Source organism: Sinohyriopsis cumingii, chromosome 18 (genome assembly GCF_028554795.1).
Source record: "Sinohyriopsis cumingii isolate HCF-2022 chromosome 18, ASM2855479v2, whole genome shotgun sequence".
In the NCBI taxonomy this organism is placed as follows: domain Eukaryota; kingdom Metazoa; phylum Mollusca; class Bivalvia; order Unionida; family Unionidae; genus Sinohyriopsis; species Sinohyriopsis cumingii.
Genome location: NC_142978.1, coordinates 91,385,096 through 91,406,859, shown reverse-complemented (window position 1 = coordinate 91,406,859; position 21,764 = coordinate 91,385,096). Strand labels below are relative to the sequence as shown.

General features: G+C 34.8%; 2 protein-coding genes across 3 annotated transcripts in view; one reads left to right on the top strand and one right to left on the bottom strand.

The window, feature by feature from the left end:
* Positions 1–21,764, top strand: part of LOC149777435 (branched-chain alpha-ketoacid dehydrogenase kinase-like) — a 156,333-nt gene that overhangs the window by 101,038 nt on the left and 33,531 nt on the right. The gene's annotated exons all lie outside the window — the stretch shown is intronic.
* On the bottom strand, positions 5,262–19,877 carry LOC149777436 (uncharacterized). Of its 2 annotated transcripts, none has more exons than XM_089942065.1 (2): positions 19,591–19,877; positions 5,262–8,083 (listed from the first exon to the last, which is right to left on the bottom strand). In XM_089942065.1, the coding sequence occupies exon 2, from the start codon at positions 7,318–7,320 to the stop codon at positions 6,409–6,411; it is 912 nt and encodes a 303-aa protein (XP_089798191.1). In that variant the 5' UTR covers positions 7,321–8,083; positions 19,591–19,877; the 3' UTR covers positions 5,262–6,408. The 2 variants fall into 2 exon arrangements, with proteins under 2 accessions (XP_089798191.1, XP_089798192.1); XM_089942066.1 differs by lacking the exon at positions 19,591–19,877 and adding an exon at positions 8,562–8,986.

Here is a 21,764-nt window from a genome sequence, read left to right as displayed (position 1 = left end):
GAAAAATATGCTGCAAGACACCAAGTTACATCTAAAAGTCAATGTCATTATTTTAATTTAACCATTATTGAGAAACGATGTAAACTTAAACTGTGAGAATAAAAGGGAAGGTGAGAAGAAATAGGGAATGAAAGGATTAAAGTTGGGGGCTTAAGGATTGGTGTGCATTGTCTTAACACCACAAAAATAGATAATCTACAGCTCGATTTTATTATCAGCTAAAAATCAGCTGAAAAAAACATTGACGAGATCCTCAAATTTTTTAATAAGATGGAGGGATATTGTAATAAGATGAGGTGTATTGTAATAAGGTTGTTGTGTATTTTATTAAGATGAAGGTGTATTGTAATAAGATGAGGTGTATTGTAATAAGATGGTGTATTTTAATAAGATAGAGGTGTATTGTAATAAGATGGCGGTGTATTGTAATAAGATGAGGTGTATTGTAATAAGATGGCGGTGTATTGTAATAAGATGAGGTGTATTGTAATAAGATGGTGTATTTTAATAAGATAGAGATGTATTGTAATAAGGTGAGGTGTATTGTAATAAGATGAGGTGTATTGTAATAAGATGGCGGTGTATTGTAATAAGATGAGGTGTATTGTAATAAGATGGCGGTGTATTGTAATAAGATGAGGTGTATTGTAATAAGATGGCGGTGTATTGTAATAAGATGAGGTGTATTGTAATAAGATGGTGTATTTTAATAAGATAGAGATGTATTGTAATAAGGTGAGGTGTATTGTAATAAGATGAGGTGTATTGTAATAAGATGAGGTGTATTGTAATAAGATGGCGGTGTATTGTAATAAGATGAGGTGTATTGTAATAAGATGGTGTATTTTAATAAGATAGAGATGTATTGTAATAAGGTGAGGTGTATTGTAATAAGATGAGGTGTATTGTAATAAGATGAGGTGTATTGTAATAAGATGAGGTGTATTGTAATAAGATGGTGTATTTTAATAAGATAGAGATGTATTGTAATAAGGTGAGGTGTATTGTAATAAGATGAGGTGTATTGTAATAAGATGAGGTGTATTGTAATAAGATGGCGGTGTATTGTAATAAGATGAGGTGTATTGTAATAAGATGGTGTATTTTAATAAGATAGAGATGTATTGTAATAAGGTGAGGTGTATTGTAATAAGATTGTTGTGTATTTTAATAAGATGGCGGTGTATTGCAGACTACTACAGGATTGCACTTATTTTCACTAAAACTGGATCAAAGGTGCATAAAAATTGTTTTTCTTATATTTACAGAATCAAAATGTAGGCATAGATTTGGTTTCTTTTGGGGTTTTAAAGCACAGCAACAGTTAAATTCAAGGCATGGTTGGACTAGCAATTAAGGCACTCCCACACCCCTGGAATTGCTTCAGTCTCTGTCAATTTCTTGCGCCGATACATTTAGAGATGGTTCATCTACACTGGTGTGTCTTAAGTTTGCACAAAGCAATCAACCAGACACAGTTGTGTATATTCAACCTCATGAACATTGCAGTTGTTGCTAGTGTGTACCACCATTACTGTTTAAAACCTAAGCACATGGTTTGCATTTCAGTGCAAATTCAGTGTATTTTATTTTAAATTGCAGTGGTTGTCATATGAATTTAACTCCTTATCTCAGAGGAGTGCTTTTCTTTCGTAACAGTTGGATAAATTTGTGGTGTTCATGCGAAGCGGAAGAGTGCAATCTCATCTGTTGGTAGATACATTTGTTCAGATTTCTTGAAATAAACATAAAATTTCTAATAGTACCCATGATCTACTTTCCACTGATCAAGGATTACATTGTTTAAGTTGATTTGGGACTACATATTAATTTTTTATATCAACAATAACTGCAAATTGAATCTGTTCAAACTTATGTAAGCGCACATGTACTGTATTGATGATGCAAGACTCTTTTGAAATGATCTTTTCATTGTCAAATATATTATTGACATAAAGACACTTTCAACCAGTGCCATCTGTGATGGAGAACAATACATGCCAGCTTAGTCATGGTGGTGATTTGTATGTAACCCCTCCACCATGGAGCCTCATTACGAAGAGTGTGAAGGTGATTAAATACCCCTCCTTGGACATGGAGAAATGAAAAATGTGAGCTGTACTGTTCTTTTATATCTGTATGTAAGCCTTATATGAATAAGCCCTGTTTGATCAGCTACCTTGTCTTGGAACTGAGGAGTGATCAAATTTGCAATTTCTTTGGAAGAAAGCAGTTAACTTTGAGGGAACATGGCCACTCTAGGAGGATTCTTGTACTGTCCAATCATCAGCAACAATATGCAGGTGTATGCTTACCTGAGTCTAAAGAAAAGTTGTAAATGATGATTTCTGAAGAAAGTTTGCTTTTGAAACCGTCTATGTAGGGTTCTCCAGGATGATGAAATCAGCATAAAAGTTCACATACTTTTCTTTTTTGGACACATCAAAAATCAAGTGGCCAAGTCCTTGGTATGCAAGTTTTTGTCTGTGAAATTATCTTTGTTTTGATCTGTTTGTTTAAAGTGGGTATCTTTCATGTAGTGTGTAAGCTATCAAAGGTCATGTGATTGTAAATGGGATTAGGTGAAGCTGCATAGGTTAGATCTTAATAGACAAGGAGATTATGACAATCGAGTCCTAATACATCCATTTTTATCAAACAACAACCTGCACATTTGACGTGATACCTCTTTGATAAACATTACTCTGTACAGTCTTGAATCATGACACTGTAGATCCTTTTACGATATTTGGAATGCTTGCATTTTATCAAACAGGTATACCCTGTGTAGAAAAATGGTTCAAAGCCATTGGAACTTATTTTGTTTGTTAAAAGACTACAGACTGTCATGTTAATCATAATAAATCATCATAAAATCAGTGATCTTAAATGTCATGCACTTTTGAGTGGTTATCGATATGTGTACCTTCCCAGTGGCAACTTCACATGATTTCTTTTGTGCCAAGCACAAGGCCACATATGAACATAATTATCGTGAGACTGGCAGACAGAAATTAGTAGATGCATCTAGTTTTGAAGGAAAAAAACAGAACAACAGAGAGATGGAGAGATTCATGGAACGAATCATTGAATAGCACATTCCAATGAGCAAAAACAAAAGAAAACAATGAAACATTATTAGTTTTATGCACAGGCATTGTGACTGTGGAAGGAAAAATGCAACAACAATCCAAGGAACACCAGGTCCAAAACTTGAAGGATTTTGATCATTGACCTGCTGTGGAGAAATTTGTAAGAAAATAGTGACTGTGGTATGCTGTGTTGCTTAGTAGTGAAATGAAAAAAGAAGTGAATGGCTGTTTACCAGCTGCCTTAATTTTTCATTTGTTTATTTGGACCCCCAGGTGATTAGTGGATTAAAGCACTTACCCTTACCGATCACTACCATCTCACCTTTATCTGCTTGGTTTTGAGTCTCAGGCTTTTCCAATGTGGGTATGTGAGAAAGCTTGCCAATAGTTTTCTGGGGTCAGTGTTTCTTACCAAGTTTTTCCTGTTTTCTTCCTCCTCTAAGTTATACTAGCTGCTATGTATATCCTGTCAGGTGCTGAGAAGTGGTGTTAAAACCATGGTAACAATAACAACAACATTTCTTTATTATGATACGAAATATTTCAAAAAACGATAGGGTGGCAATCTGATGCATATTTTGGTGACACAACAATACACACATGATGTTCTAAATTAATGCATGGAAAAAAGTAGTCCGTTTTAAGGACTACAACTTGTTCCAAGGAATGGGTTTTAGACTGCAGCTTTCATAATCCAATGAAGTACCTTGTCTGTGGTTGCTGTATGTGCAGTATCCATGTTTGCTGTGAATATTTCCATGCAGTACAAGAAATGAACCAGTTGTCATTCAAAGAGATTATAATATTTAGTTTTTTTATCTGTATCTAATGCTGGTGAATTTTCATTCAGCTATTAGAGTTTTTAATGAGTTTTTATATATAACTTGTTTAGTGTTGTAAATACCATTTATGTGGGAAACCATGTTTTACGTTAAACATCGTATTATTGCGATTCATTCTCAAGTATAATATATACAATACATGGAGTTTAAAAACGAGTTATATGAGTACTATAACTCAAATGGCCGAGTGGTCTAAAGTACTCACCTTCACCATTCATTGCCATATCACCTCTGTCATTGCAGTTTCAAGTCTCAGGCTTGACCTATTCTGGTTTGTGAGAAAGCAAATGCCAGTAGCTTCCCATTGGTCAATGTTTTTTTCTCCCCAGGGTTCACCCTTGTTGTTCTTCCCGTACCAAATAGACTGGCCACCATGTATAAACTATCATGTGCTGGAAAATGGATATATTACCCATAACAGCAACAATCAATTTATTAAAATCTTATTGCAGCACCAGGAATAGTATTATGCAGTATTACATAACATCATCAAAATGTAGCCATTAGTCTGTACAGGTGGTACATATGTAAGGGATTAAGTGGTGAGGGATTGAGAATTTAGGACATTTTGACTTGATTCGGTGGAACAAGTGACGGCTTTGGCTCTGCAAGAATTACATACTAATGACCATCTTCACTAGCAATGTGTCCTTGATACACGTGGTTAAATAATTAAATAAAGAACCTACTATTGTCATAATCTTCACTAGCCATGTGTCCTTGATACACATGGTTAAATAATTCAATAAATAACCTACTATTGTCATGATCTTCACTAGCAATGTGTCCTTGATACACATGGTTAAATAATTAAATAAAGAACCTACTATTGTCATAATCTTCACTAGCCATGTGTCCTTGATACACATGGTTAAATAATTCAATAAATAACCTACTATTGTCATGATCTTCACTAGCAATGTGTCCTTGATACACATGGTTAAATAATTAAATAAAGAACCTACTATTGTCATAATCTTCACTAGCCATGTGTCCTTGATACACGTGGTTAAATAATTAAATAAAGAACCTACTATTGTCATAATCTTCACTAGCCATGTGTCCTTGATACACATGGTTAAATATTTCAGTAAAGAACCTACTATTGTCATGATCTTCACTAGCAATGTGTCCTTGATACACATGGTTAAATAATTAAATAAAGAACCTACTATTGTCATGATCTTCACTAGCCTAGAGTCCTTGATACACTTGGTTAAATATTTCAGTAAAGAACCTCCTATTATCATGATCTCAACCCATTGTACTTGAGTTACCTTGTAAAATTCCCATAAACCTGTTTATATTAATAACAATGAAGAATGTAGAAGGTAGTTTTTAGAATCTTATTGTACATGTATTTCTTTATTGCTAGTTACACAAAGTACACATTGCATTTTCAGACATACTATTCTCCAGCTTAACTTGTGTAATCCAAGATTTCTCTGCACAGTACAAGGTTGTTTGGATAAGCGTTAGTCTTTTCATTATCTTTTGAAGTGTCAAGTGAGCAATGAAAAATAATTATCTGAAACAATATGACAAACATGCAACAATGTTGCAAAAATCGACCAATTTTATAATTTCAGGCTACAATGCTGGCTGTAAGCACAGGAGTCTGACGTTTTATCAATAAAGTACGGCGAAATCTCCGACAACATGAAGTCACCTTATTGGTAATATAAATGAACATAATTCATTTATATTACCAATAATTACCGATAAGGTGATTTCAAGTTGTCAGAGATTTCGGTGTACTTTATTGATAAAATGTCAGACTCCTGTGCTGTAAGTTCGAAATGGCCAGCACCTAAGTCTGTGTTTTGTCTAAAAATTACAGCTAGATTTAAGATTGGTCCAGCTTAGGTCAAAATATAACACTGCATAGTAGTAGTTCTTTTTTATAAATTTTTTAAAATTATAATCTATGCATTATTCTTTAATGAATAAAAGAAAATATTGGAAGATTTAAGGTCAGAATTAGACATCTTTCAGATCAGCCCTCATGATTTTTCATTCTTGTAAACAATATTCAGACAAAATAATAAAATTCACTCTTTCAGGAAAAAGTCCAGGTCATGGAATAACTTTAAGAAACCAACATTTTTTAATCATTTATACTTTGTTATATCTGTAATAAAAAAGGGGGGGGGGCATTGAGCATGCATAGTTTCTATAATATACATTGTCTTGCGCTGGTGCACTTCCATGCTTGCATACTTTTTTTTCCCATACACACTCTTTCTCTCCATCCTTCCAATACAAGACAGTGGAAATTGGAAAATTATTTTATACAGGTCTATAGTAAAAAACATTTGTTAAAATAAGGCAATGCTATTATCACATGTGCATATTAACCAAGAACCTTTTTCTAAGATTCATGAAACATGTCATAAATATAAATAAATTAAAATCCACTTAGCTAGCAAAAATGTAGTTCTTGTAGAGTGCTTTTTCATAGACACTCAGTTGCCTTATTGTCTTGGACTGGAGGTATTACTAGATTTAATTGGGGGTAGGGGGTTTTGCCGTGGTGTAACTTTTACAACACTTGTACTGAGTCGGTAATCCGCGAAAAAGTCTGCATCTTGTTCTATTTTGTCACGTGTATAGTCCAGTTGATTGAGTGTAGAGCTTCTAAGTGATTGAGAATCAGTTCCATCTATTGTGGGTGCTTTTTGCCCAATAGAGGGCAGCACAGGATATTTGCGCTCCAGAATTGTATCATGTGTCACATGACGTGGTGATGCTAGTCCTTCCAGAGGTTCCATCAAGTCGTGGAAATTCAAGTCTCTTGGAGTTATAATATTGCCTGCCTGGTTTGAATGAAAGCTTCCACTCTTGTTATCAAACAGATTCTGAATGCTGTCATCTATTGACACATGCTGTGACATGCTTTTAAGTTCAAACAATGCATTAGGTCCCTGTTCTGTGTAAGTGGTATATCTGTCATACTCACGTCTGTTTCTCATTTTATCATCTATTGACTTTGAATCATCATTGATAACATTCACAGGCTGTGAATCAGGACTAAAATCTGTTGGTGTTGTGTTGTATTTTCGGTCAGGCTGCTGATCTTCCTCCTTGAAGTCTTCATTTTGTTCCTTAAGGTCATCAGTTTTATTTAGCATTAAATCGTCATTTTCAGTAACTTCTGTATCACTTTTCATACACCTGTTGACTTCCTCTGTGACACGTTCCTCATTTTTTTCCACCATGTATTCACTTTCTCTTTCCACATCCTCATTTATATTATAAGCTGCATTTTCTGCTGTCATAAATTTTGGTTTGTGAAGATGAAAATCCTGAGGCATCAGAGTTTTCTCTCGTTTCAATGAAAATCGAACATCAGTGGCCATTTTGTTACTATTTTTAGTCAACTTCATGGTAGATTTACTGTGGACTTTTTATAAACGCAAATAAAGTATTTCTTTCCAAATCACATTGAGCATTTATTCCAAACAGTGGGTGAGTTCTTTGAAAAAGAATAAAAACAAGCTCATGAAGTGGAATAAAATAATTTTTCCCATTTGCAATAAATCTTGCTGGCATTTATTGCATACAGTTAATAAATTTTTTGAGACACAAACTAAGATCAAATTTTTTGTCACATAACACTTTGAATCTTGCTGGAATTTATTCCATACAGTTAATGAATTTTTTGAGACACAAACTAAGATCAAATTTTTCGTCACATAACACTTTGAATCTTGCTGGAATTTATTCCATACAGTTAATGAATTTTTTGAGACACAAACTAAGATCAAATTTTTCGTCACATAACAATTTGAATCTTGCTGGAATTTATTCGACCCAGTGTCATTTTCAGCAAATATGAATCTAAAGAAACTATTTCTTGTCACGTCACTGTTAAAGTGTTGCAGATATGTGATCCATATATTAGATGAATTATTTCTGAAACAAATCACAGTGTTATAATGGATCCTTTTGCCTATTTTAAATTTTGCTGTCACTGGTGATTTTTGTTCAAACGCTGTCATGAACTACTTGATTGTGTTGTGTACTTATGGTGCAAAAATCATTTTCACGTCAGATTAATTGGCCTTGGTAACTGGCCTCAATCTATAGCCAAAACTAATCATGTAGGCTCTCTACGCACACTACCCATACAGATCTATCTGTTTTTCTCTGAAATAAAAAAGAAACTCTTTTCAAAAGAAAATATCTTGATCAGCTGTTAGCACACAAGTACCATCACAATATCTCAGCAGTGCTCATGAATACTCCAGTTATAAGAAAGGTTTTGAATTTTTCCAAGTCAGAGGGGTGTGAAAGATATTTGCATTGGCTTGTATATACTCCATTTAGAAGAACACAGAGAATCTATTCAATCTTAAATTATCCAAGCAGGTTTGTAGTGCCTCAGAATTATCACCAATTGACATATACTAGATAAAATGTACATACAGTGTATTATGCTGTACAAACCATCTGACAGATTTGATCTGACATTTTTAAATGCAACCGGAGCAAGTATCTTTACAGACAATGCATTGATCATTGCTGTATCAATTGACAGGATGTAGACATAGTAATTAGTTGTGAGTAAAATAGGTCAATACCTGTCTTTTCTATATGTAATCATAAAAGTTGTTTGTTCATGTACCTTAAATCTTATAATCCATGCGATCTGTATTGTATTAAATTCATTCCACAGATGGCCCTCCTTCCTACGTCATATGAATTTTCTCAAAGTTTTGGCAATTTTAATGGTCCATGTTGCAGTTAGCTAGGGTTCTTCTAATGCTGCATTTAAGAGTTAACCACAGAATCTATGATCAGTGCTACAGAATGTATCAGCATGATTCTGCAGTGTGCCTGGAAATCACAAATATGTTTAAGAACTGAAGATGAGAACTATTTGACTTGCTTGTAATCCTGGCACCGACTGCATTCAAATCGTAACATTACCCATTAAATCAGAAACCATGCTCTACTTCATTGCACAACAAATATCAGCTGACATTTCACCCTTCACTCTCAAAATCAATACACGTTACCTATTTGAGTGGATAGAATTGTTTATTTCCCTCCATAAAGGCTAGTGTTTCTCACCAGCATTTTATTTCACTACTCTTGTGTACTTGCATTGATAATGTTTGATAAATGATGCATTAAACTTTCTCTATTATGGCAAGTTGCTACCATATATGCTCATCTTATAATTGGAGTCCTATGGCAAACTGCATGGACACAGATCTGCCTTTGCAGAATATTCTGGCAGATCTGGGTCTATGCAGTTTGTTCTACTGATTACTCCTTACAAAACTGCATAGACCATGACCTGCTGGCACATAATGCAAAAGCAGATTTGAGAGTGTGCAGTTTACGTTTGGAAAATACAAGTGAATAACTACAGTAGTCCTCATTCTCCATGTACTACTACCTAGACTTTCCTGGTTTATCCATTTACTGATTGTACTCAATAATAGGTCACGATGTAGTTAGTATTATGGACCTTCTTTTATTACAAGGTCATTGAGAATTACAGTACTGTTTATGTCAAAACATGATTAAATATGGTTTTAAATATACGTGGCTCTCAAAAAAGCTAACAAGATATGTAAATATGTACAACTTGCAGAGGTTCTATGTGCATGTGTTTTGAAGACAAAAGTAAAATTTCAAAGTTTTTCTTTAAACATTTACAGATGTTTTTATTTCAGTTTCTTTACTGCTCATCAGAATTAATTATCTGTTAAACTGTATTATATCATATTCAAAGAATTGATCCCTATCCAGATCTTGTTGGCGAATTTTTTAAAAACAAGACAATAATTTTCTCTCGTAACAGGTACTTTGAATTGCATCATTTCATTCACTAGAATGTTGGTGATTGGTCCATTCAAAATCAGTTTACGGAAGCAGGAGGTCGTGGGTTCGATCCCCGGCCAAGTGATACCAAAGACTTACAAAAATGGTACTAACAGCTCCATCACTTGGCACTCTGCATTAAGAGGTTAGTGTTAGGACAGTTCGGCCTGGTGTCAGGATAATGTGACTGGGTGAGACATGATGCTACATGTCTGCAGCATGATGCCCCAGTGCTAGACGTCACTATAAACTGTCACACTGCAGACATCTTAGCGATATGACTGAAAATTTTTTAAAGCTACGTTAAAAATCCAAATCAAACACACACACACACACACACGATCATTTTACATTATACTGTACACAGGTAACGACTGATCAGTCTGTATCCTAATGATAGGAATCTATAATTAATTGACCAGGAACTTATCAAAATTCATAACTGGAGTTCATTGTTAAACACCTATAATTCCTTTGCAACCTCACACTTGGCTGTTTATTTACCTCTTGCTAACTTAGTTATTATGGTAATATTGATTTAATAATTCAGTTTGTTTTTTGGTAATATATTGTGCAAAATGATACACTGTAGTCAGTTCTGTAGTCATATACATAAATTTTGTAAGACCTGATTGTTGATCGGAAATACTCTCTGGATATGAAAAAAAATAAAAACATTTGCATAAATGTATCATTGTTTGTTGGTTTTTAATGGCTCTTTCAACACATTATCATGCAGAGGAAATAGCAGTCGATTGCCTTTCCCATTTCCATGATACAGTACAGTAATACCTCGTGCATTCACGTTTCTGGATTCGCGAATTCATGGATTCACGAAATTTTCATTGGTACCCTCTACGTACATGTTTTCTTTATTTTATTGAATTGTACCTTCGTTATATGACTTCTATGACATATGAAGTTTACCTAGTTTACCTTCCTGACAATGACAAAGAAAACGTCAGTCATTAAGTTTACAGTCCCATTCGTTACTTGGTTTTACCTTACTGTGAGTGCAAAAGAAAACGGCAGCCAATGAATTAGTATAGGGGTAATATTAGTATACATGTACCGTACTGTAAATGCACTAGTGTGGCAAATACCCATTAGGCGATACTGTACTCTATTTTTACGTCAGCCATTTCTCTTTTTAAGGGTAATGTATTAAGCTAACTTTTATATATGAAATTAAAGTGCTTTGAGAGCATGATTTGGGTCATATTTAGGGTTTAAACCCTAGAAATAAGCATTTATTAGCATTTTTAATGACTCGTACCAAACATTCGCGATTCCTCCTGATCCGCGACTGGTTCTGGAACCTAACCTCGCGAATGTTCGAGGTATTACTGTACTCATGACTATAATACTGTCCATACTGGTGACATTGGTACACAGGTGCACCTTTCAAAATTGGATTTTTGAACAAATTCAAATATTAGGTTATGCACTGAAATATGCCAGTTTTAGAACTTAAGGTAGAGATGTCACGTCATACACTGAAATATGCCAGTGTTAGAACTTAAGGTAGAGATGTCACGTCATACACTGAAATATGCCAGTTTTAGAACTTAAGGTAGAGATGTCACGTCATACACTGAAATATGCCAGTTTTAGAACTTAAGGTAGAGATGTCACGTCATACACTGAAATATGCCAGTTTTAGAACTTAAGGTAGAGATGTCACGTCATACACTGAAATATGCCAGTTTTAGAACTTAAGGTAGAGATGTCACGTCATACACTGAAATATGCCAGTGTTAGAAGTTAAGGTAGAGATGTCACGTCATACACTGAAATATGCCAGTGTTAGAACTTAAGGTAGAGATGTCACGTCATACACTGAAATATGCCAGTGTTAGAACTTAAGGTAGAGATGTCACGTCATACACTGAAATATGCCAGTGTTAGAAGTTAAGGTAGAGATGTCACGTCATACACTGAAATATGCCAGTGTTAGAACTTAAGGTAGAGATGTCACGTCATACACTGAAATATGTGAATAATAGGAGTGAAGGTTTCTTATTGAACATTCCTGAAATGAGTAATGCAGTAACTTGTATGCAAATATACCATGAATCATAAATATCTTACATTTTCTTGTGTGCTACTGCATTCTGTACTTCATGGATGCTCAAAGAAAAGAACATTTAGATTTATAAAGGTACCTACCACCTGCCTCCCCCCCCCCCACATACACACATCATATTTACTCCAGGGGGGCCCCGAGTGGCCAAGTGGTCTAAAGCGCTCTTCATTATGGATCACTGCCATCTCACCTCTGTCTGCATGGGTTCAAGTCTCGAATTCAGCCAATATGGGTATGTGAGAAAGCTTGCTAGTAGCTTCTCGTGGGTCGGTGGTTCTTTCCGGGGTTTTCCCAGGTTCTTCCTCTACCATTAATACTGGCTGCCATGTATAGCCTATCGTGTGCTGAAAAATGGCATTAAACCCTTCAACAACAACAAAATATTTACTCGAACTCAGTGACATTAACTTCACCCCCCTCCACACACATACATACATATAAACTGTACATATTTAGTCCAACTCAGTAAGTGACATTAACTTCACCCACACACACACATACATACATATAAACTATATATATTTAAACCAACTCAATAGGTGACATTAACTTCACCCCACATGCATACATACACACACACACACACACCGCTCCAGTGCCCTAGTGGCTAGAGCGTTCACTTTGGAAGTGGAAGGTCATGTGTGCGATCGCCAGCTGAGTCATGCCAAAGACTTACAAAAATGGTACTAACAGGTGCCTCGCTTGGCGCTCACCATTATGAGGTTAGTGTTAGGACTGGTTGGCCTGGTGTCAGGATAATGTGACTGGGTGGGACATCATGCTTCATGTCTGCAGCATGATACCCAAGTGCTAGACATCACTATAAACTGCCACACTGCAGACATCGTAGCAATATGACTGAAAAATTGTTAAAGCAAAGTTAAAAATTCCAATCACACACACGCACGCACACACACACACACAGACATACATACATACATACATACATACATACATACATACATATATACGTACATATACTGTACATATTTACTCCAACTCAATAAGTGACAACTTCACCCCCACCACCCCCACACACACACATACACACATATAACTACATATTTACTCCAGCTCAATAAGTGACATTAACTTAACACACCCCACACATACATACATACATATAACTGTACATATTTACACCCACTCAAAATGTGACATTGATGAAAACTTAAAGTCTCATGCCATTTAAAGTGACATCAAGTGCAAGTGACAATGGTTGCTTTCATTCTGTGATGGAGTCTGCAGTATTGTCTGTATTATAGTGGTAATATGCCAGGATGATAATTAGAAGGCTGTCAGCTTAAAGGAGTACTGTCAGCAGGCAGTTAACATTTCTACTGGTTCCTATACTAATTATGTTAAAAACACATTCTTGACAGTTTATTTATAGACTTCTGTCGCCTATGAAAAGGTGAAAATTAATGGCAAGTAATTCTTGTAAAGTATCCTAATGATTTGTGCTGTTTAGTTCTGTCATGTAGATAGAGAATTTCCATCACTTGCTAATGCAGAATTTTGTTTGAAAAAAGTAGTAAATATAATATTCAGGTTTAGAGAGTTATACAGTTAGTTTGTAGTTTAGGAAGTTATGATAACAGATCAAAGCTAAACCTTTGCTTAATGTTGAATGAATTTTAAACAGGTTTAGTGTAAATTTCTTTGCAGTAATAATAAAACATAATATACAACTCTTTAAAGAGTCTTTGTCCATGAATAAATACATGAAAAATATATTCTTACCTGTGTTAGACTTTTATTATTCCATCCTGGAAACATTACTCAGGTACTGATGACAATGTAGCCTAGTTAAGTTGTTGGTAATTGGTTGGTAACAATATTCTGGTGTTATCTACAGATTTCCAGTTACATTAATAATCCAGATTCCTGTTCAGGTTAGCACAGTGTTAAACACAATTGATCACTCCAGCTATGCACAATACCTAATACAGTTTGATTTTTTTGCCCAATAATTAAACATATTTCCAATGTATTTGATTTATTGAACTAAATTTCTATCCCAGACTTGAATAACCCCACAAGGGAATTAAGAAAACATAATGCACACTCTTTAAGCAATAAGATAGAGGGATTAAGTGATCCATTATTCATTACAGTGCCAAGGTTCCTTGTTCCAGTCCTACCTTGATTAATTTCAGGTCAGTTATAGAGGAATCATTTTAGCAGCCCCTTGTTATAAAGCCCCTTAGTATCCCACTACCCCTTTTATAATGTGGTTATAGTCATGGATATCATTAAAATGTTTAAATTTTACGTTATCATTCCAGATTGAATTATTTCATATAATTTTAGCTCATAGCTGATAAAAACTGATCAAAATATGGGGTCACATAAAAGTATTATTTTTTTTGTTTTCTGTAGCTCAAATGGTCATAGATCAGAAAAGTTTATAGGATGGTGTTTCATCCATTGCCCATCTGTTACCTCAGGTTTGTTACTGTTGCTGTTCTAAACTACATGGATGATTGCCATGAAACTTTACACATTTACCAGATGGTCTAGTTGATCCAGAATGAAAATGGTGCCACCCACACAGCCACTACAGCTGTCACAGCTACTGTCTTGAAAATTTTATTATCGCTACACATCTTAAATGGAAAGCCAAGCATTGGGTTTTCACTAAAAGACTTCCTATTATGCCAAGTTGGTCCTAAAATAAAATGGTGCTGATCTGAGGTCTAATATGGCTCACATGTCAGCCATCTTGATAATCTTGTTATTGCTACACCTCCAACACAAAAAGTCACGTTAACATGGGGTTTTGAGCAGGAGACTTCTTATGACGTCATGCTGGCCTTAATTGAAGGGAAGGAGAAACATTTACCTCTGACGTGAGATGGGCATCTGAATGATAAATAAATGTTGATTTGTTAAAAAATGTTGTGGTAGGGAGCTTCTAAAAGTGGTTAAAATTGTCATTAAGTAAAAGTGACCCATGAGGCAGGTTTGAGTGTACTGGCACTTTTTTTGACTGAACTTTTTTTCAGCCCCATGACTTGGACATTTTAATTCTTGAGATTTATTATTTGATAACTACACTGTAGGAAGAATTATCAAGTGAATATGATGTGGGTGGGACAGAGTGATGAGAGATATTTGACAGGAAACACATAGTGTCATGCACTCTTTCAGTCTCATGGAACAGTCTGGTTTTTGTCATTTGGATCTTAGGAGACTGACATCTTACTTCTGACTGCATGGGTTTCAAGAGTTTCAAGTCTCGGCTCAGGCAATATGGATATATGAGAAAGCTTGCCATTAACTTCCCATGGGTCAGTGATTCTTCCAATGTTTTTCCAGGATTCTTCCTGCACCAGATATACTGGCAGCCTTTGTATAGCCTAACATGTGCTGAAAATTGGCATTAAACCCACAAACAAAACCAAACATTTATGCAAAAACAATACCTTAATAACATAGATGACATTTTGGGTGTCACTTTTTTCAGAACTTTATCTGGAAAGAATTTAATGACAATTGCTTGTTCTTATTTCAAACAAGGAATTTTGGTCATGCAATCCTTGTAAGAGAAGATAAATTGCTAGTCAAAAGAGGAAAAAAAACCTTCAGGATTGGTCTTGTGAGGTGTTGTACCATGCTTTACAAAAGCATACAAGTTTGAGTAAAAGACATTCCTGTATTCCAGTTATCAAAAATGAGTATGTACAAAGGGTTACCAGAAACAATTTAGATTTATGTGTTACAGTTGATCCATGAAGGTATGGCAGATGGGTCTCAAATTTAATAACCAGTGATCATAATAGATGATTGCAACATTTTGCTCAAAAGTGTACATAAACATAGTTGGTACTGGTACATTTGCCTAGTATATGATTTAAGCTTTTGTGTCTGAATTGTTGTTGGGAAGGCTGCATTACCAATAGGTTTGAATCCATTTGTTGTTGGGAAGGCTGCATTACCAGTAGGTTTCAATCCATAAGCTGTTTGAAGGCTGTATTACCAATAGGTTTCAATCCATAAGCTGTTTGAAGGCTGTATTACCATTGTCAGAATTCATAGGTTGTTTGGAAGGCTGTATTAGCAATAGGTTTGAATCCATATCTGCTGTATTGCCAATAGGTTTGAATCCATTGGTTGTTTTGGAAGCTGTGTTACCAATAAGTTTGAATCCATAGGTTATTTGGAAAGCTGTGTTACCAATAGGTTTGAATCCATAGGTTGTTTGGAAAGATATTACAAGTGGGTTTGAATCCATAGGTTTTTGGTAAAGCTGTATTACCAACAGGGTTGATTCCATAGGTTGTTTGGAAGGATTTTAAAAATAGGTTTGAATCCATATGTTGTTTTGAAGGCTGTATTACCAATAAGTTTGAACCCATAGGTTGTTTGGAAGGCTGTATTTTCAATAGGTTTGAATTCACAGCTTGTTAGGAAGGCTGTATTACCAATAGGTTTGAATCCATAGGTTTTTGGAAAGCTGTATTACCAATAGGTTTGAATTCATAGGTTGTTTGGAAGGCTGCATTTTTTATAGATTTGAATCCTTAGGTTGTTAAAATATTGGAATTAAGGGTGCATTTCTTTTGATATGGATGGTAATTGGGGCAAACACAAATTCAATATTGTTAGTACTGGTAGATTTGAATGCTTGCTTTATCATAGATAGTTTGCTTAAAGTAGTTAATTGTGTTTTCTAAGGACTTGAAACTTTTACTGAATTGGTGTAGAGGGTAATTTGATATTGCCATTGTTACATTTGAAATCCATCATTACTCAGATGTGTAAACTGATAACATGGGGACATGCAAGATTTACACCAACTTGTACAGCAGGCTTGAATTTCTGTGTTACATATAAGGTCAGATATTGAGTTTCTGTTTATACTTGTTTTTGAATTTCTAACACTTGAAACTCGAATGTTTGTTTTATAAAATTTGCAGTCTGCATGAAGTTTTTAAAAGTGTTACCCTTGCACAAGTCAAAGCAATTGTATTACCTACCCCTGATATACATGTGGTTGTGATGTTTAGTGGAACAAAGTATTCCCTAAGGTAGGATTCACAAAAAACCATAAAATAAAAAAAGATATTGTGTAAATTAAAGAAAGTGAACTGAACAATGTTTCACCTGCAGTCAATATTGTCCATTAAATATGGCTAAAAATATATTTAAACAAAGAATTAAAATAGACAGAAAAAATGGCAAAAGTACTAGGCATTAGTTCAGTTGCAGCATTTTGTATGATATATTTTCTAACATTAAATATCTTGGAATTCACAAAGAAAAATTATACTTATCAAGTGTAATTTTAATAAAATTGACAATTTTTTTGACAATAAACTGCATATATTTGAGTTTGTATATGGATGGATTATCATGTTGTGCTTGATATTGTATGTGTGTGGACTATCATGTTCTGCTTGAGATTGTATATGTGTGGATTATCATGTTCTACATGAGATTGTGTGTGTGTGGATTATCATGTTCTGCTTGAGATTATATATGTGTGGATTATCATGTTCTTGAGATTGTATGTGTGTGGATTATCATGTTCTACATGAGATTGTATGTGTGTGGACTATCATGTTCTACTTGAGATTGTATGTGTGTGGATTATCATGTTCTACTTGAGATTGTATATGGATGGATTATCATGTTGTGCTTGAGATTGTATATGTGTGGATTATCATGTTCTACTTGAGATTGTATGTGTGTGGATTATCATGTTGTGCTTCAGATTGTTGTTGTTGTTGTTGTTGTAATGTTTAACGCCATTTTTCAGCACAAGATAGGCTATACATGGCTGCCAGTATAACTGGTGGAGGAACAACCCTGGAAAACCGCGGGATGAACCACTGACCCACAAGAAGCTACTGGCAGGCTTTCTCACATACCCACGCTAGCCGAGCCTGAGACTCAAACCCACGCAGACAGAGGTGAGATGGCAGTGATCCAGAACGGTGAGCGCTTTAGACCACTTGGCCACTCGGGGTCCCTCTTGAGATTGTATATGTGTGGATTATCATGTTATGCTTGAGATTGGTATGTGTGTGGATTATCATGTTCTGCTTGAGATTGTATATGTGTGGATTATCATGTTCTACTTGAGATTGTATGTGTGTGGATTATCATGTTGTGCTTGAGATTGTATGTGTGTGGATTATCATGTTGTGCTTGATATTGTATATGTGTGAATTATCATGTTCTACTTGAGATTATATATGTGTGGATAATCATGTTCTACATGAGATTGTATATGTGTGGATTATCATGTTCTACTTGAGATTGTATATGTGTCGATAATCATGTTCTTCTTGAGATTGTGTGTGGATTATCATGTTCTGCTTGAGATTGTATATGTGTGGATTATCATGTTCTACATGAGATTGTATATGTGTGGATTATCATGTTCTACTTCAGATTGTATGTGTGTGGAGTATCATGTTCTACATGAGATTGTAAATGGATGGGTTATCATGTTGTGCTTGAGATTGTATGTGTATGGACTATCATGTTCTACTTGAGATTGTATGTGTGTGGATAATCATGTTCTACATGAGATTGTATATGTGTGGATTATCATGTTCTACTTGAGATTATATATGTGTGGATAATCATGTTCAACATGAGATTGTATATGTGTGGATTATCATGTTCTACTTGAGATTGTATATGTGTGGATAATCATGTTCTACTTGAGATTGTATGTATGTGGATTATCATGTTCTACTTGAGATTGTATATGTGTGGATAATCATGTTCTACTTGAGATTGTTTGTATGTGGATTATCGTATTCTACTTGATATTTGATAATTTCCTAAAGTGCATTTATGTTGTTATGAAACAGGCAAGTTTTATTGGCTCACAATGGCTGTGAAAATGGACATATAGTGTTGCCTGTGCATGTAGATGTGTACATCCATTGTACTTGGGTTAAGTTTTGCATTTAGATCAGTTATTAAATATTCCAAATCCAATATGAATTTAGTATGTCATGTTTGAAACCATAATCTAGCTAGGACTCCAAGAATCCAAGAGATGAACAGTAAAGACTTTAATCTGATAAACGATTTAGATGAGCTACACGTCAAGAAATATGTACTTTTGGTTAGTTTAGACAAGTAATGACTTAAATGCAGGCTTCATTTATTAAGTGTTATGGATCTTGGGTGTACAGAAATTGAATGTAACTTGCGGATTTAGGTTGTATATGAAATGAATATAATTGATAGATTTGGGGTGTACAAAAAATTGACATTGATGCAAGTGTGCACATACTAAATATGACTTGTGGGTTTGGGGTGTACAGAAAATGAGTATAACTATTATAGATTTGGAGCGTACAGTAAATGACTATGATAACACAGGAATATTGCTTATAATTTCAAATTCAAGTAAGAAATTCCTTAAACTTGTTAAAATCAATAACAGAAAATAACATTTTACATTCAGATTGCCCTTCACTTCTGTTGTCCTGATTATGGAGTGTTAAAAGGTTTCTTGGACAGTGTTTCTCAATTTATGAAATTAAATATGTTGCAATAGTTTTAAAATCTACTATGGTAGTTTTAAAAACTGATTTTATTGCACCATTTTCTTGATAAATATAGGACAGAATCGTGTTATATAGTTCACATTTATTCCTGATACCAATATTTGTCATTATTATTAGTGTTATTATTATTATTATTTTATCATCATTCTCCAGGATTCTTCCACCAGAATTTTAAAAGTTTTAAAAAATATACTCACCTTTAAAAACAAGATATGCAGTTTTCCAGGAAGCTTGGAATTGTAGTTTAAAATGAAAGATGTAAAGAAATGTTTAGGGTCTAATCATTACAAACACACCTGCAATCATCTTAGAAACCTGATAAAGTAAGGATAAATATCTTACAGTTCACACCTTAATCAACAAGAGTATTATCTGTCAGTACCTTGCCAACATTGCTTGTATTAGCGTATATGCCCCATTATCTGTTCCTCACAATTTCTTCAAGAACAAAAAATTCCACTCACAATGGATTTGGTTGCTTTTCATGAAAAACAGTATTATCCTATTGAAGTTCCTTTGATGGTTACAATAAGAAATGTTGACAAAAGTATCTCCATGACAAAAATAGTCTGATTTTTATACTTCAGAAGCATTGTCACGGCTTCTTATTTATATTTTTTTGCACTGTAATTGTAGTTCAGATAGTCAGGGGTCTGCTGAACAGAATTGTCACCATGTTGTATATGTACGTACCATTGTCTTTAATCTTTTCGTTTCAGAGATTTTCAATAAACCTTTGGGATCCTTTAGTGTTTAACTTCAATTGTTTTCTGTTTTGTTCTCAACTTTGTTAAATAAAAGAATTGGCTTTAAAACTGGCTGGTGTTGGTCAAAATTTAATGGTGATAGCACTGTCTGTACTAATTTTATTGTAGTATCCAGTCTATGCCAAATACTAAACAAAATAAATCTAGTTCATATATTTTGGGGATCAATTTTTGCACATAAAGCATTCCCTCACTGTAGGGCCTTCCATTGTAAGACAGTACCTTTTGTAAGGTGGGTATGGTAATAGCTCCCATTTTATTATGCATCAATAACATTATATAGTTAAACCTCTGAGTAGTGGCCATTCATGGGAAAATGAAAAACTGGCCTTTATATGCAGGTGACCTCTATACACAGGTTCACCTTGTGACATTTATTAAAACAAATATCATGCTCTGATTATTATTATTATTATTATTATTATTATTATTCCTTTATCAAAATTGTTTTGTGTTCACAATTCATCAGAATCATAAAATACTTACTGCTTTCTCACAAATTTATGTTTCACACAACATTACTGAACTCTACTCAATTTAATCCATCCTATAAATGAAATCATCCCATCCTCAAAAATAAGCACTGATCTTTGTTTTGTGCACCATGGTAAAATAAAAATTTCACTTCTGATTGACAGCTTGTATATGTCTGTGAAACACAGGATTGGGCTTTGGTAGGCCCACTTGTACAAGTTACTTTTGGAAACAGTTTTTTCACACTTATAAAGATACTATCTGGATTAGCCAGTTCAGCTTGCCAAGATCAAAAGACAGTCAGCATAACTGAGAAGCCTATGAGGAATGGGAAATCAAAAGAAACTGTATATATGGCTATTCTTTGTGACCTATGAGCTGAAACTTTACCTGCCTTTACAAAAGTTTTAAGTATTGTATGAACCCTGACTCTTAATTAAAAGGGATGTAACTCATATCTCTTCTCCAATGTGAACTTTTTCTTCAGAGATAACATTAATTCACAAGCAAATAGATGAAGATATTGAATTATACTTGTTACATTGGCACAAAAAGGCCCTGCCCCGACCCCCCAGCATGGTCTAAAGCGCTCACCATTAGAGATCATTGCCATCTCACCTCTGTCTGCATGGGTTTGTGTATCGAGTTCGGCCAATGTGGATATGTGAGAAAGCTCGCCAGTAGCTTCTTGTTGGTCAGTGGTTCTTTCTGGGGTTTGCCCAGGTTCTTCCTCCACCTTTTATACTGGCTGCCATGTATAGCCTATCTTGTGTTGAAAAATGGTATTAGACCATACAACAACAACAACTGGCACAAAAAGTGACTTCTATTACTACTGCAATAAAACTACTTTTACCACCATCCAGCACATTGAGTCTCAATCCTAACCATCAAAACTGTCTCACTTTTGAATTTGAACTCCGAGTTAAACTATCAACACGACGAGTTTGGAGTACAAGCGAGATAAGAAATGCTGGCACATCGATTCCTATGATACTCCTTTATCTAAACAATGCCTTCCTTGTGAACCAAAAACCAAGTTTACATAGACTGAGCAGTCACTGTAAATATGCAGTCACTGACTGCCTAAGACAAGGAGAAACTATTGCATGGTTACAGTATGCCTGACC

Coding starts and splice junctions, on each gene's coding strand:
- LOC149777436 (XM_089942065.1), bottom strand. CDS start 7,320: ATGAAGTTGACTAAAAATAGTAACAAAATGGCCACTGATGTTCGATTT.